This window comes from Lynx canadensis, chromosome A2, assembly GCF_007474595.2.
Source record: "Lynx canadensis isolate LIC74 chromosome A2, mLynCan4.pri.v2, whole genome shotgun sequence".
Lineage (NCBI taxonomy): Eukaryota > Metazoa > Chordata > Mammalia > Carnivora > Felidae > Lynx > Lynx canadensis.
Window position 1 is genome coordinate 23215205 of NC_044304.2, and position 14714 is coordinate 23229918.

At 43.1% G+C, this 14714-nt stretch overlaps 1 protein-coding gene across 1 annotated transcript in view; it reads left to right on the forward strand.

The window, feature by feature from the left end:
* CACNA2D3 (calcium voltage-gated channel auxiliary subunit alpha2delta 3) overlaps positions 1 to 14255 on the forward strand; it is an 863383-nt gene extending 849128 nt beyond the window's left edge. The window contains exons 36-38 of the mRNA XM_030307036.1: positions 11221 to 11333; positions 11553 to 11635; positions 13873 to 14255. Of these exons, the coding sequence (XP_030162896.1) occupies positions 11221 to 11333; positions 11553 to 11635; positions 13873 to 13965 (289 nt within the window). The 3' untranslated portion in view covers positions 13966 to 14255. The remainder of the gene's footprint in view (positions 1 to 11220; positions 11334 to 11552; positions 11636 to 13872) is intronic.
* Positions 14256 to 14714: the final 459 nt, after the last annotated feature.

Sequence of the window (14714 nt, forward strand, 5' to 3'; positions counted from 1 at the left end):
TCAACACTACCTGGAAGCAGATGAGAAAGGGCGAATCATTGACCTGGCTCTAGAGCCCCAGAATAGAATCTGCATTTCAACAAGATCCTCCGGTCATTTGTTAAGTACCTAAGGTTTGAGGAGCCCTCCTTTTGATCAGTAGTTGGGTCTCAGCCTTGGCAACACACTGGAATCACTTAGGTAGCTTTAAAAATATATACATGCCTTGGCCCTACATCCAGGCTTCTAATAGAATATGTTTTAGGTGTGGCCCAGGCATCAGTTGAAAAAAACAAAACAGGAAGCTCCCTGGGTGATTCTTATGCGCTCCGTCTGGGTCTCAGCCCTGAGGGAGAAGAAGCATGAAGCAGTCAAGGGCCCAGGGTAGGGATCGTGTCTGGATGTTGGGAAAGAAGGTTGGCTTAGAGCTATCAGGCTGGAGGGAGGGCCAGCCTTGATCATACGGGGTCTTGTTTGCTTCCCTCCTGTGCAGACTATTGGGTAGATGCTAAGGGAGCCGTGGACGGTTAGTATAGACAGGGGGATGGTGTGGTCAGCCTTGCATTTGGGAAGCACTGTCACCTTAAGAATGGAAAGGGGCTGATGGCAGGGAAGCCGGTTAGGAGGTGTGCTACAAATGATGCAGGTTGGGAGGGCCAGCTACAGAATTTGCAGGGCCCAGTACAAAATGAAAATGTGGGCTGCTTCTTCAAAAAGCAGGAAAAAAGTGTCATTAAAGGTACCTAAAAGGTAAGACATTTTCCTGCTTCCTGTGTTCTCTCTTGACCTGTCAGGATACTATTTATTTGCTGTCTGATCTTGTGCTCCCTTTAGACACATGGATTCTGACTGGTCAAGCGCAGACCCTCATAGGCACCCCCAGGTCCTGACCCTGTTACTCTGGGGTGCGCAGCCCAGTGGCTGGTGGGTTCTCCCTAACACTAATCACTGGACTGAGGTGCTGTGTCCTACTTGGAGAAGTAAAGAACATAAATGTAAAGATGAAATAAATTTCAAGATAGTACTGCAGAGTAGTAAACCCTAAGTGACAAGCCCTTCTGAGTATACGTCCTTGTGTGACTACACATGCTCCCCCGGGAGGGCAGCGGGGGGAGGGTGGGCTTGAGACGGTCAAATGAGCCCATGGCGATGTTCAAAGAGGAATATGTTGGGGCGCCTGGGTGGCGCAGTCGGTTAAGCGTCCGACTTTAGCCAGGTCACGATCTCGCGGTCCGTGAGTTCAAGCCCCGCGTCAGGCTCTGGGCTGATGGCTCAGAGCCTGGAGCCTGTTTCCGATTCTGTGTCTCCCTCTCTCTCTGCCCCTCCCCCGTTCATGCTCTGTCTCTCTCTGTCCCAAAAATAAATAAACGTTGAAAAAAAAAATTAAAAAAAAAAAACAAAAAAAAAACAAAGAGGAATATGCTGAGAATTATGTCAAGATCTCTGGTTTGAGTGACTCGATAGATGGTGGTACTGTTAAGAGATCTGGGGGGAAAGGGGCAAGAATTACTGGAATTGGGAGCAGAGGTGACATTTGGGTACCTGTGAATCCTCCCCTTGTTCCAACATTGAATCAGCCCTCTTCTGTCTGGTTTAATTGCATAGGCTGGCACTGTCAGAACAAGGATGAATAATGGAGGGACCGTGAGCTTCCATGCCTTCTTCCAACTCTAATTAGACAGCTCCGGGCAGTTTGTCCTGAACCTGATGCTAAATTTGGTTCTCAATCAAGTGCCTATTCCTGTTTTCTTAAAGATTGTTTTCAGGGACAAGATTTTTGTTCAGTGTCTTTTGGGCACCTACAGAACATATCCCACAGCACTGGCTTTTTTCCAACTCCATGCAAGGTGTCTCCCATGAATAGATTTACAGGGGATATGAACAGGATATCAAGTGGGGGTTTCCTTGTAGCCCCAGGTTGAGGTGAGGACGAAGTGACACTAGGCACCGCAGGTTCTAAAGAGAACAGCCTTTTCGCTGGCGCTAGAGTTGGAAATCCTGCCCCCACTCCCCACCTCCAAGCCCATTTGAGGGCAGACAGCTGGCCTGCCTTGGTCTGCCATGTGAGCACTGATGAGGGGCCTAATAAGAGATCAGGTTCATGGAAAGTGGTGCTCTAGGGGGCGCTGTTTCCTGCTGGGAGTCAGGTGGGCAGTGGGGGGTGGGGGGATGCTCCAAGAGACTCTTCTATATTTTGGGGGTGCCTGAAGAAGGGCAAGTCCAGCACTGGTCAAATGTCTTCTAGGTGATAGATGTACTAATATATCCTTGTGTCTGTCTGAACAGGGAGAGACCCGGAGGGAAAGGGTGAGGGTTGGCGAAGGGGCAGCTCTGAAGTGGCCTATGTCTGGGCCAGCAAAGATACGTGTTTCCCAAGGGTCAGGTGGGCAGTGTGGAAAGTAGCTGTCATCTTGCTTAAACCCAACAAGACGGTTGCTCTTCAGAGGAGGTCCTCACAAGGCAAGAAGTTTGGCAGTAATTGCTGGTGGTAGGAGCTGCATGGGTGGGCCCTTTGGGGCATGTTGAGGAGCTGTTGGTCCTCTGAAGAATCCATCATAACCTCACAAGAGAGCCAACATTTGGATGCTGGGATGCACAGAGGACACCAAAGGCTAGGCTGTGTTGTAAGAAAACAAGCCGTGGTGAGATGGTTGCCCGGCAGCCTGGTAAATAGAAGATTCTGCCTCTTTACTGCTCTGTTTTCCCACCCCAGCTATTGAAGAGGCTAGAACCTAGAAGCTTGAAGGAAGAATAGTGTAGAGCTTCAAACTATGAGTGAAATTAGAGCAGTTAACTAGACTGGCCTAATTGTACTAACCTAAAATGGTCAGAGTGTTATGGAGTCTGTACAAGATATCATTTAGAGATGAGAAAGCAGGAATTCAACATAGCAGGGTGGAAAACCAAGCCAACGAAGGAAGGATGGAAGGAGGGAACTGTTTCACATTTCTATTAAGTCCTGACACTTTTGGGGGTGAGCAGGTGAGGCACTGCTATTCATTGTTTTACCTCCCTTGGGTTGAGCGTGAGCAGGTGCTGGTGCTCCCCTGCCCCTCCCCATGCTGTTCCATAGCAGGGCTCTGGAGTTCTACTGGAACACATCCTCAATATTTAATCTCTGGTTTGAATTTAAACAGTCACCAAATGTTTGCTCTCCACAAGTTATGGGCCTAGGTCACTTAGGGCATTTTGGGGTACATTGGGGGAGGATAGGCATCGTCCTACCCCTAACGAGAGTAAGATCCCGTTGGAGAGCCACAATTGTGTACCCAGGCCATCTGGAGAATAGTACTGTGACTGAGAATCCCCTGTGACTTTTGTCTTTTATTTCATTGTCTTTTATTTCATGTCAGGATAAAATCTGGGAATTGTATCAATGGTGAAAATCTATAAAGGGTGAAAGACTTCAAAATGTTTTTTTAGGCGCGCCTGGGTGGCTCAGTTAAGCGTCCCAAGTCAGCTCAGGTCATGGTCTTGCAACCCATGAGTTCGAGCCCCGTGTCGGGTCCTGTGCTGACAGCTCAGAGCCTGGAGCCTGTTTCAGATTCTGTGTCTTCCTCTCTCTCTACCCCTCCCCCACTCACACTCTGTCTGTCTCTGTCTCTCAAAAATGAATAAATGTTAAAAAAAAACTTTTATTAAAAAAATAATAAAATAATTTTTTTTTTAAAGAGTCTATCCTGGGGGCACCTGGGTGGCTCAGTCGGTTAAGCGACCAACTTCAGCTCAGGTCATGATCTCGCGGTTCATGAGTTTGAGCCCCACGTCAGGCTCTTTGCTGACAGCTTGGAGCCTGGAATCTGCTTTGGATTCCTCTCTGTGTTCCTCCCCCGCTCATGCTCTGTCTTCTCTCTCTCTCACTCTCTCAAAAATAAATAAACATTAAAAAAACAGTCTATCCTGCCCCAGTTATTTGTCAAGCTACAGTTTTGTACCCAATTAATAAAAGACAAGCCGACCAAGTTCTCCAAATGTGCATTGTGGGTCCTCCGGGTATTTTATCCCTGAGTCCTTCCCATTACGCGTGTTTGTCCGGGGAGAGCATTAGGGAAGCTGCAAGGTCGCTTTCCTCATGTGGTCAGCAGAGCCCCTCTTAGTGGACAGCATGCAGCTAATAGTCTCTTGCCAGGGGAAGCTGTCTTGAAATCACATCATTTTTCCCCGCTAGTCCTTCTCAGTGTATAGCCAGTGGAAAAGGGAGGACTGCGTTATTTCAGTTCCGGCAATGGACACATCAAAATTGCCTCCCTCTCCCCTCCTCTTTCCCTGGAGGACCTAATTTATTTCACGCAGTTTGACCTATCCCTGCTTAGAAACCGCCATTGTGATTCTCTGTTGAGGCATTTCCCTGCTGCCTTTTTTGGCCCCCAAGCAAACCCACCAGGCCACAGTTCCCCTGCACAATGATGTCAGTCTGGCTGCTGGGCCCAGCTGGATGGAGGTGTGTTTTATGAAGTTCAACCCTGCACCCTGGGCCATAAATACACGTTGTGCACATAAATGTACAGCTAACATTGCCCAGACCCCTCCGAAGCACCATGTTAATAAGCAGACAGTAAGTCTTTAAAATATGGAAAAGCAGTTAATCTTTCCGCTGGCAAATCCTTTGTAGGGGGTTGTTTCCCCCGCCTCAGGATAGCTGCATGCAGGGCTTTGAATCATCTAGCATTTGGGGGAAAAAGAGAAGTTTGCCATGGGACTTCATGGAGAATGCTTGGGGAGCCTTTTACTAAGAGGGGAAGTGTGCTAAAACCAGTATCTTACCCTTGTCATTAAGTGAGTCATCACTCGGTCTGCCTTCAAGGAGTTTGAGCACTAAGAGTCCCTATACAAGACAAGAGGTGTGCCGCCTCCTGGGGCCCACCATGGGCCCCGCCCCGAGGCTTGCAGTCTGCCCCTGTTGATCCAGGAAGTGATCCAGCCTCCTGTTCCCCCATCTCCAAATGGGCACAAGCAGGTCTCATTCACATAGCTTCAGTAAGAGTTTGCTTACCCTCTCTGAGTCCCAGTCTTCTCCTTTGTAGAACAAAAGTGTCAATACTCTGCCCTTCACATAATGTCCTGTTTTATAAATGTTTTAAGACTACAGGAACACGGGCTCCTTCTAAAGAACTTTAACGTTAGAGATTAAGTTCATTTGCTTTGACAGTTACCCCTGTTAGTCTCTTCCCCTCCTCCCCTCCTCTCACCACTGCCCTTGCTCTCTCTCCCATAGATGACATGGTAGGAGGGCCAGACTTGAGGGTGAGGATAGGGGCTCAGCAGCCAGAAGGTGACTCGGACCGGTACCTGCTCGCTTCATCGGAGAGAGAGCGGGTCTGCAGCTTGCTTCCAACCGCTGAGCCGCCATGACTCTTGTCTGCGTGGCTCAGGCAGAGAATGGGAGTTGCCAGTGGGTTGATTTAAGGATGCCATAAATGAGAACTGTCAATTCTGGAGATGACATAGTTTATGTCTTACAAATATTTCATTTCATTTGGTACTTTCATTTCTTCATATTGCTAGGAAGACGCTTCATATGCAGTTCTCTTTGCATTCAACTCACAAGGGTCTACTTGTTTCGTCCATTTGTTCTTTCTGTGACTACCTGGAATCGTGGATTGCTTACTGATCTGCTACCACTGGCACATTGGATACATCTGATCCACCCCACTTATTTTTTCTTGTTCTCTGTAGCAGAATTAAATACTCTTAAATGAATATTTCTAAATATTCTTAAATATCCACACTTTGTTATAGTTTTGCAACATTGTTTCCCCACTTACTGTGTTTGGGGATATTCTTTCACAGCAATAAACAATCTCCTTTTCCCTTTCTTCTGGTGCCAAGTAGACCACAGATCGGACACACTGCTTCTTACTTAATCCTCCCTCTGTTGATGGACTTTGAGGTGGGTTTCACGGTTTTCTCTTCTCAATGAACAATGTTACCAAGAGCATCTTTACACGTGACTTGTTGGTTCCAGCACAAGAGTGGCTCTTACTGAGAAGTAAAAGTACTGAAGAAATGAGCTCTACTTCATGTCCACTGCAGTAATAGCAAATTTTCTCCTCACGGCTGTAGAAGTTCACTTTCCCACCGGCAGTATAGAAGGATGTTCACTTCTTCAGACTCCGTCATGACGTGACCATAGATTCAATTTTTGCCAATCCACTAGTGGAAAGTGCATTCCGTTACTTTAGTCTCACTGTAACTTCTATGCTCTCTCATTTTGAGTGAGATCGAACCCCTTTTTATATATCAGTTGTCCAGCTGTGTTGCCAACTGTGTTTCCTCTTCTGTAAATCCTCTCACGGGTTTTGATACTGGTTAGGGCATGCACCTTGGCTTTGCTTCCCTTTTTCTAAAACTCAAGTTTATATGATTGTCCAGACTGTTCTTTATATTTACTCTTCTGAATGAATCTTAGGGTCATTACTTCAAACACCATCGACAGTCCCAATAGGAATCCCTTTGAATTCCTTTGCTTGAATTAAAAGGTCCATTGAAAGAGAAATGACATCCTTCACATATGTGTTCCTTTCCACAACTATTGTACTTCCAATTCTTAGTTTGTCTTTTTTTTTAATGTTTATATTTATATTTTTGAGAGAGTGAGTAGGGGAGGGGCAGAGAGAGGAAGAGAAAGAATCCCAAGCAGGCTCCGTGCTGTCAGCACGGAGCCCAACATGGGGCTCGATCGCACAAAGTGTGAGATCATGACCTGAGCCAAAATCAAGAGTTGGGTGCTTAGTGGACTGAGCCACCCAGGTGCCCCTCAGTTTGTCTTCTTATGTTCAGTAAAGATGATCATTTTCTTAATAAAGAAGTCATTTACTAGATTTATTCTTAGGCATTTCATAGTCATTATTGATATACTCAATGGTTCTTTATTTCAAAAATGTTTTTTTCATTGGTTACTGCCTGTGTCAGGGATAGGCTGTGGTTTTATATGCTAATTATGTAACTGGTCAGCTTGCTGAGTTCTTTTCTTCTACTAGTTGGTCAGTGGGTTCACATGGGTTTTCTATGAACACACTGATATCCGTTCTGTGGGTGATTTGGTCGTATGCACTTGTGGGTAGATTCTCAATGAACATTTCAGGGTTTTTTTCATGGCAGTCGGTCTGCTTATGTTTTTACAGCTTAGCCAAATGTTGATAATTTATACTTTATCCCCAAAGGTGTGTTTGCTCTAAGTTTTCAAATTGTTTACAATGGTATACATAATAGTCACTTAAAATGCTTAAATGCCTCTGGATCTTTTGGGTTTTAATGTGACTTTGTGACTTCTTTCTTTTGTGCCAAAGGCTGATTTATGTCAGTGTTCTTTTAAACCAGAATTTGGGTCTTTCAGTTATCTTCACGGTTTTATTTGCATTTATTCTTCTGCTTTTATCTTCACAAATTCCTTTTGTCACTGAGTCAACAAATCTTTGCTGAGAATCGGCTCAGTCCCAGTGCTGGGCACTGGGGGAAGTCTCTAGGGGTGGGGGATGGGCAGATGCAGCCTCCCTACCAAGGAAACTGCAGTCCGTGGTGAGGGGCGGACAGTAAGCAAGGAAGGAGGAAGCAGAGGCACTGGAGCGGGAAAAGAAAGGTGGTGAGGTCATGGGTCCTTCACAAGACCCATTCAGTCGAATGGTAAGGACTACAGAAGAATTGCAGTGAATGGAGGAATTCAGGGGAGTGGCCAGATTCTGGAGAATTCTTTTCAGGACTGTGCTATAAAAGGGGAGGGAGAAATAGGGCACTGGTGAGGTCAAGGAAGAGTTTTGTTTTTCCTGAGGTGAGAGATGTGACAGCATGTTTGTGAACTGAAGGGAATGGCAGGTAGTCAAAGGTAACTATGCAATGATCACCTCTCTTCCCTTCCATCAGCCCCATCCTTGGAGAAGCCTGAGAGCTGGCTTAGGAGAGAGGCATCAGTATTCAACCCAGGGTACCAGAGGGAAGACCAAGTATAGGGGCACAGGTGCAGGCTTGTGTTCGTATTTTTTCCAGCTTCTCCATCCAAAACCTTAGTTCATTTGTTGGCAAACTTCCTCCCCCCTCCCAATAAACAAAATATCTAAGGTCATACTGCACAGATTTGAGTCTGGGCTGTTCTTAAATTCTCAAAGATTAATGGAATGTTGTTTTTAATTTTATTTTTAATTTCCACTGTTTATATATTTTTTGCTATTAATTTCTGATTGTATTTTTACCCTAAGAGAAGAATATGGGGGCTCCTGGGTGGCTCAGTCGGTTAAGCATCCAACTTCAGCCCAGGTCATGATCTCACGGCTTGTGAGTTCGAGCCCCACGTCGGGCTCTGTGCTGACAGCTCAGAGCCTGGAGCCTCTTCAGGTTCTGTGTCTCCCTGTGCCCCTCCCCCACTTGCATGCACTCTCTCTCTCTTAAAAATAAGTAAACATTAGAAAAAAAATTTTAAAAAGAGAGAAGAACATGTAATTGGTGCTTTCAGCTCTTTGGACTGTGTTGTAGTTCCCTGTATTTGAAATTAGCTTATATGCTCTGTTGCTTAGATCTGAAGAGTCTTCACTCCATTTTTTAATAGATCATATATTCATCAATCACTTGTGGCCTTTCTATGAATCTGTACACTCTGATCGTAAACGTTCATGTCCTATCTTGTTATACTGTTATACTGTTTTTCAATATGAACTATTTCTTTATTACATCTTAAAGATTTTTCCCTCTGAATATTTGTAGGAGAATCTTACTAAACCTGTCCCTCTATTTTGTCATTAGTATTTTTCTGGTGTATCCTCACATCTTCCCTCACGTCATTCTGTTTGAGGAGTATGTGCTACAGACTGCATAATGCTGATGTTCTGGCAAACTCAGCTTAAGAGTCTCTGCCTTTTTTTTTTAATTAATTTTTTTGAGTCCCTGCTTTTTTGATAAGTGAATCTAACCGACAGACATTTATTGTGATTGGTAATAATCTTATACTGGAGGTGGTGTGTGTGTGTGTGTGTGTGTGTGTGTGTGTGTGTGTGTGTGTGTATGCACGTGTGTGTGTTATTTACCATGCTATCTTGGATTAATCAGATTTGCATTCTTTAGTTTCTTTTCAGTAATTATCCCTAAATTTTAAAACACAATTTTCTACCTGTATCTCAAGTTAGTTAGAATCTATTTTCCTCTGGACTCTGACATACCTTTTATTTTTCTTTTTTCCATTCCCTCAAAACTTTAAGTATGTTGCTCTGTTTTGTTCATCTAAAGTCCCCCATTGAGAAGTTGGTGTCATTCTCATTCTTTAAGTAATTTCTTCCTAGAGAAGCTTTTAGGATTGGTCTGTATCTTTGATGATCTAAAGTTTCACTCATGCTTGAATGGCCCCTTTTAATAAAAGAAAAGTCAAATTTTTCTTTAATGGGGAAATATTCTCTTCCTGTGGAGCTTTTTTTAAATCTCTTTTTCCTTTATTTGCCATCTGGTAGATTCATTTGGGTTAGTATTCTAGTCAATCATTTGTTCTTTAAAGAGTTGTATGATCTTGGTTTTGCATTGGTCATTTAGACTCTATTAGCCTGCCCCCAACATGGAAATCTTTGGTTTTCTGATGAGCACCATCTGAGGTAGGTTATATTTATTCTCATAGGCATAATCCATTATAAAGAGGCCACCTGCTAGGGCAGTGTCATTGCAGTGGTGAGAAGGTACCCAGTGCTAAAAGGGGAAGGTAAAGCCAACAATTTTAAAGCCTTAATGAGACAGCAAAGTCAAACTTTTTTCTCAAGCCAGACAGAGTTGTGGAGAGTGTGGGAGGGCAGAGAGTTCATGTTCCAGAGTATGGTGTAGGCATTGAGGAAGCATCTTTGAGGAAAGTCATGTCTTGTTCCTTCCTATGGAGAAAGAAAAACAATAACCATAATTTCAGGATATTAGATAAACAGGTGAAGGCATTTGTAGACAAGAAACGGGTTGTGTTATAATCTCCAAGGCATTCTTGGATAATTCAACATATGAAGTGGTATTGGGTAAAATGAAAAGGTAGTCCTTTCTCCTCATTATAATTTCCCACAAAACAAAGGATTCTTTTTCATTGCATGATTTTAGTAAACTGTGATGAGAATAGAACAAATTTGTTGAGAGAAAGATGAATGGAGGTAAAAACTTATGGGGAAATTGACTATGTTGTTATGTTACAGTCTATTTCATCTGACTGAACTGAATTTAGTGAAATGTCATGAAAAATTATACGATGGGAGTTCTAGGCTTGTAGCTAAATATTTAGCTACTCCGTTTGCTCTGGAAGAATATGGGATTTTGTTTGCTAATTTGTTCCTCCACAGAGCCAGTAGCATTTGTTGTTCCAGGAGTGTTTTTACGGTGGCGTTACTTTGTCATTTCACTGTGTTGGATGATGAGAGAGGAGGTACCATTAGACTTACTTCCATTGGACTGGCTGTACTGATGGACCCAATGTCAAAGCTGCTTCACAGCCTGAGCACTGGCACACGTGGCCCCAGAACTGGGGAACTCCCCAACAACCAGCATCCATCTCATGCCAGTATTGTACCTCTATTTTGGGCAGACATTGTGCAAAGCAGTACAGGAAGGGTCTAGGATATTCTCTTCATCCTTTTGGCAACTTCAGGTGCAAACTGGGAGAAGGAAGCAAGGCTTGGAAAAGCCCAAGCCTTTAGGCCTTGGAAATTGAGATGATTTAGCCAACTCTGACTCTCCTGTTGTGCACATACAACATTCCAGTCTTCCCAGGATGAGTTTTATGACCTCTGTGTCACCATAGCCATAGGTTGTCTTCTTACACTTCCTGCACTGTTGTCTTCTTTTTTTTTTTTTTTTTTTTTTTTTTTTTTTTAAATTTTTTTTTTTCAACATTTATTTATTTTTGGGACAGAGAGAGAGACAGAGCATGAACGGGGGAGGGGCAAAGAGAGAGGGAGACACAGAATCGGAAGCAGGCTCCAGGCTCTGGGCCATCATCAGCCCAGAGCCCGACGCGGGGCTCGAACTCACGGACCGCGAGATCGTGACCTGGCTGAAGTCGGACGCTTAACCGACTGCGCCACCCAGGCGCCCCATGCACTGTTGTCTTCTTAATGAAGCTTGGTATTTAACCGTGAAGAACCTTGTGGAAGGAGGCAACTTTAGTAGTAAGGCAGTCTCTGAAAACTGTTTTCTAAAATATTATAGTAGTTAACTCCCCAGGGGAGTTTTCCTCAGGATTCTTAATTTGATGGACGGTAAATGACCACCCACTGTCTGTGCTTCATGTTCCAACAGGTCCTTTGTCATCCAGCAAATCCCAAGCAGCAATCTGTTCATGGTGGTGGTGGACAGCAGCTGCCTGTGTGAGTCCGTGACCCCCATCACCATGGCCCCCATTGAAATCAGGTATATCCTTTTGTGTGTAGGTCCAGCTACTGCTGCTGAAGCCAGGGAGGGGGATCTACGGGAAGGAAACCTGGGGGAGAAATATTAGGGGGAAATGACAGCCATTCCACTGTTGGAAAGAGAGGAGTCACGAAGGGAGTGCAATGCCAAGGTTTGACCTTCAAAATGCAGAGTAAGGGAAAGTGATGACATCTTAGCAATATGCCTTAACTTCAGTCAACATAACGAATCCCTTAAGTGTGAACGTTTAAAGGCCCAGAAGATCAGAAGGCGTCCCGAGTCTTGTCATGGCTTCCATCCTGAGGTAAGTCTGAGAGACCTTCATGTTCTCTTTTTCTACCAGGTTCACCATGAGAATCTCACAATTGACAAAGAACTCTAGTTAAGAAGTTTACTCGTGAAGAAACAATCCTTTCAGGCAAATCAAAGGAAGGCTAATGGCACTTTACTTTCAGCCCCTCAGTGCCTTCTTATTTAGTCTGTGCTTAAGGGTCTTATTGTATCCGTATACATATTTCAAAGCCTCTTTATTCTCTTCCCTATTACGAACGTACCGTAGTTCTCTCTCTTCACGCTGTTACACGCAACGTGGCTCTGACCATCTTGGTTTACTTATTTCAAATTGCAGTTCAGATTATTTTCCCCTGCTTACTTTTAGACAGCCTTTTATTGATGAGAAATTCATGTAAAGCAGAAATGGCAATACTGATACCAGATTAAGAGTCACGGTTTCTGCGGGGGGACGATAACCACCACACGGAGGCACAACTACAAAGGCCCTCCATTGACACCAGAAGTGACGATCACAAGAACATCAAACTTAGCACCGAGAAAGGTGAACCTGAAAAAGGAATACCCCCCAAAGTGTCATAGGCAAAAAAAAAAAAAACCCTTTCTGGTCTAGCAAAAATAATAGAAATTTAAAAATTAACTCCACCCCATTTTGAGAAATGGAAAGCTAGTCTAGACCAATTATTATTATAGGGATACTGGGAAAATCTCTATTTTTAAAAATGCACCAAAGCCAATGGACTGGCTTTAAGTCCACCTTTAAATAGCAAATAATTTTCATCTTTCCTAAACTCTCCAAGTCCTAGCAAATGATGTTAAAGTCAATATAGGACCAACAAGAACTTGGAATTGACTGAGAATGTTTGCTTCTATGTTCAAAGGAGAGTTCACTAGCAACATATTATACAGATATATGCTGGAAAGGTCTTTGGTAAAACTCAGTGATAAAATTCAAATAAAAAAAACTTTATATAAAATTCAAATAAAACTAATAGTCCCCAAACACTAAAGTCACTTCAGTTAAAACCAGGACTGTCTATGTAGACAACCAAAATCACTAAAGTAGAAATCTTCTGGGGTTAATGAGATAATTTTCTCCGGTAAATAGATGTAAGTATTCAAAAATTAGTATTTTTTTCCTCTAAGTTTCTAAACCTAATAAGATGAGGTCAGTATGACAGAATAGAAATTCTTAGATATAACCAAGGTTCAATTCAAAGCAGAAAATACACATTAGATTTAAATGGTAAAATAACAGTCTCACAAGAAATGTTAGGAATTGGAGAAATCTTCCTATCCAAGACCAGACAGCTGTGAAAGAAAAACAGAATGTATCTAATTATATAAAAATTACAATTTTTTATGGAAAAAGAATTTACAGTTAATAGCCGATTTATACAACTTAGAAAATCATTTATAAGCCAAATCATTAAAGAAATTTTTAAAATTGAAAAGTCAAACAAGTACATATAAAAGGAAGCCAAGGGCATGAAAGTTAAAAGTCACTGGGTGATCAGAACGGACAGGTGATGATGAAATATCCGGCTACAGCCATGAAAGGCAAGAATACCCCTCGCCCTGCACTCACACTCCTGGGCATCTTTACCATAGGCAGGGGCCCAGGCCTGGACCATGGACTGGTAGTGACCTGCACTCAGCACTGTTCATACCAACAGAGAACAGAGAAGATAATGAATGCCCATCGATAATAAAATAGAGCTAGAAAAATGGAGTTAGAAGAGTTGCCATCAACCCGTGGATAAAAAGCATGCTGCAGAAAGGATTACGTAATGTGATTTCATCTTTATAAAACGAAGCCCTCCTTTCCCCACATATAAAGAAAGAAGGCCCACAAAACCTCTTACAGCTGGTGCTGAAATGATCAGGCCCCTTGGATGTCAGCCTTTACTTACATTCTGACAGGAAGACATTAGAAGGGCAACATTCGGCTGTTCTAATTCGATCACAACAGACAGCTCCACCACCAGCCCTTTGCCTCTTGAATGGTCTGTGTAATAATACGCACAGAGTAAGTTTGAACATTTAGGCACTGACAACTGAAATCAGAGATTCTTGTCACAAACTTGATGAAATTTAGACAAGTCCATTTCCTTGTGTTATCTACTTTCCAAAAGACTTGATTCCTACATTGGAGAGTGCAGGGAGAGGTCTGGGGACTCGATGTAGCTCAGAAAATTGAAGGCGTCTTGGAATCCATCTCGCTCTAACCGACCCTGCCTTTCCCTGTAGGAGAATGCAAGGGAGTGTGGGGGTGCACCGAGCCTGCAGGCCAAGATGGTCCTTGTCGTCTTCCCTCTGCTCTTGATGCTCTTTTCAAGGTGACACTGAGATGTTCTCTTGGCATGCTAAATTATGGATAAACTGTGAACCAAAATATGGTGCGACATAGGAGACATGAAATATAGTCCAACCATCAGCATCTCATGATTTTAAACTGTGCGTGATATAAACTCTTAAAGATCTGTTGACAAAAAAAAAAGTTATCTTTTTACTTTGCCAGTCATGCAAATGTGAGTTTGCTACATGATAATCACCCTTCATCAGAAACGGGGCTGCAAGTGGGCAGTGTCCCTTCTGCTTGAAACCAATTTAAAACTGTGTACTTTTTAAATAAAGTATATTAAAATCATAATCTTCTGAGTTTTGCTTTCTTGCTGAGAATACAGACAGAACCGCATGGAAAAGTCACCCATTCCAGATACCGGGAAAGGGCGGTTGTTGGCAGAGACTTTGCTCTGAAGCAGATTCTAGGCAAATATTTAACAATTGTTTAGGTGCTTCACTCGCAGTTATAAAAATGTTTACAGAAGTAAACCAAACTATCATCTTCATGGGAAGCGTTTATTACAAAGAGCCCTGAATAATTTTTTTTTTTTAACTAAACTTCAGTAGAAATCATAATCTGGATGGGAACACGAGCTCCCAAGATACTCGAGTGTTGAACTATGTGGGAAGAGGAATAAAGTCATAAATGCGAGGAATTCATTCTGAAAAGATTTGATGGAGGAAGAGAACAATGACTACAAATGACTCTCAAGCTTCTGCTTGAGCATTTGGCTTCTGGCTTTTTC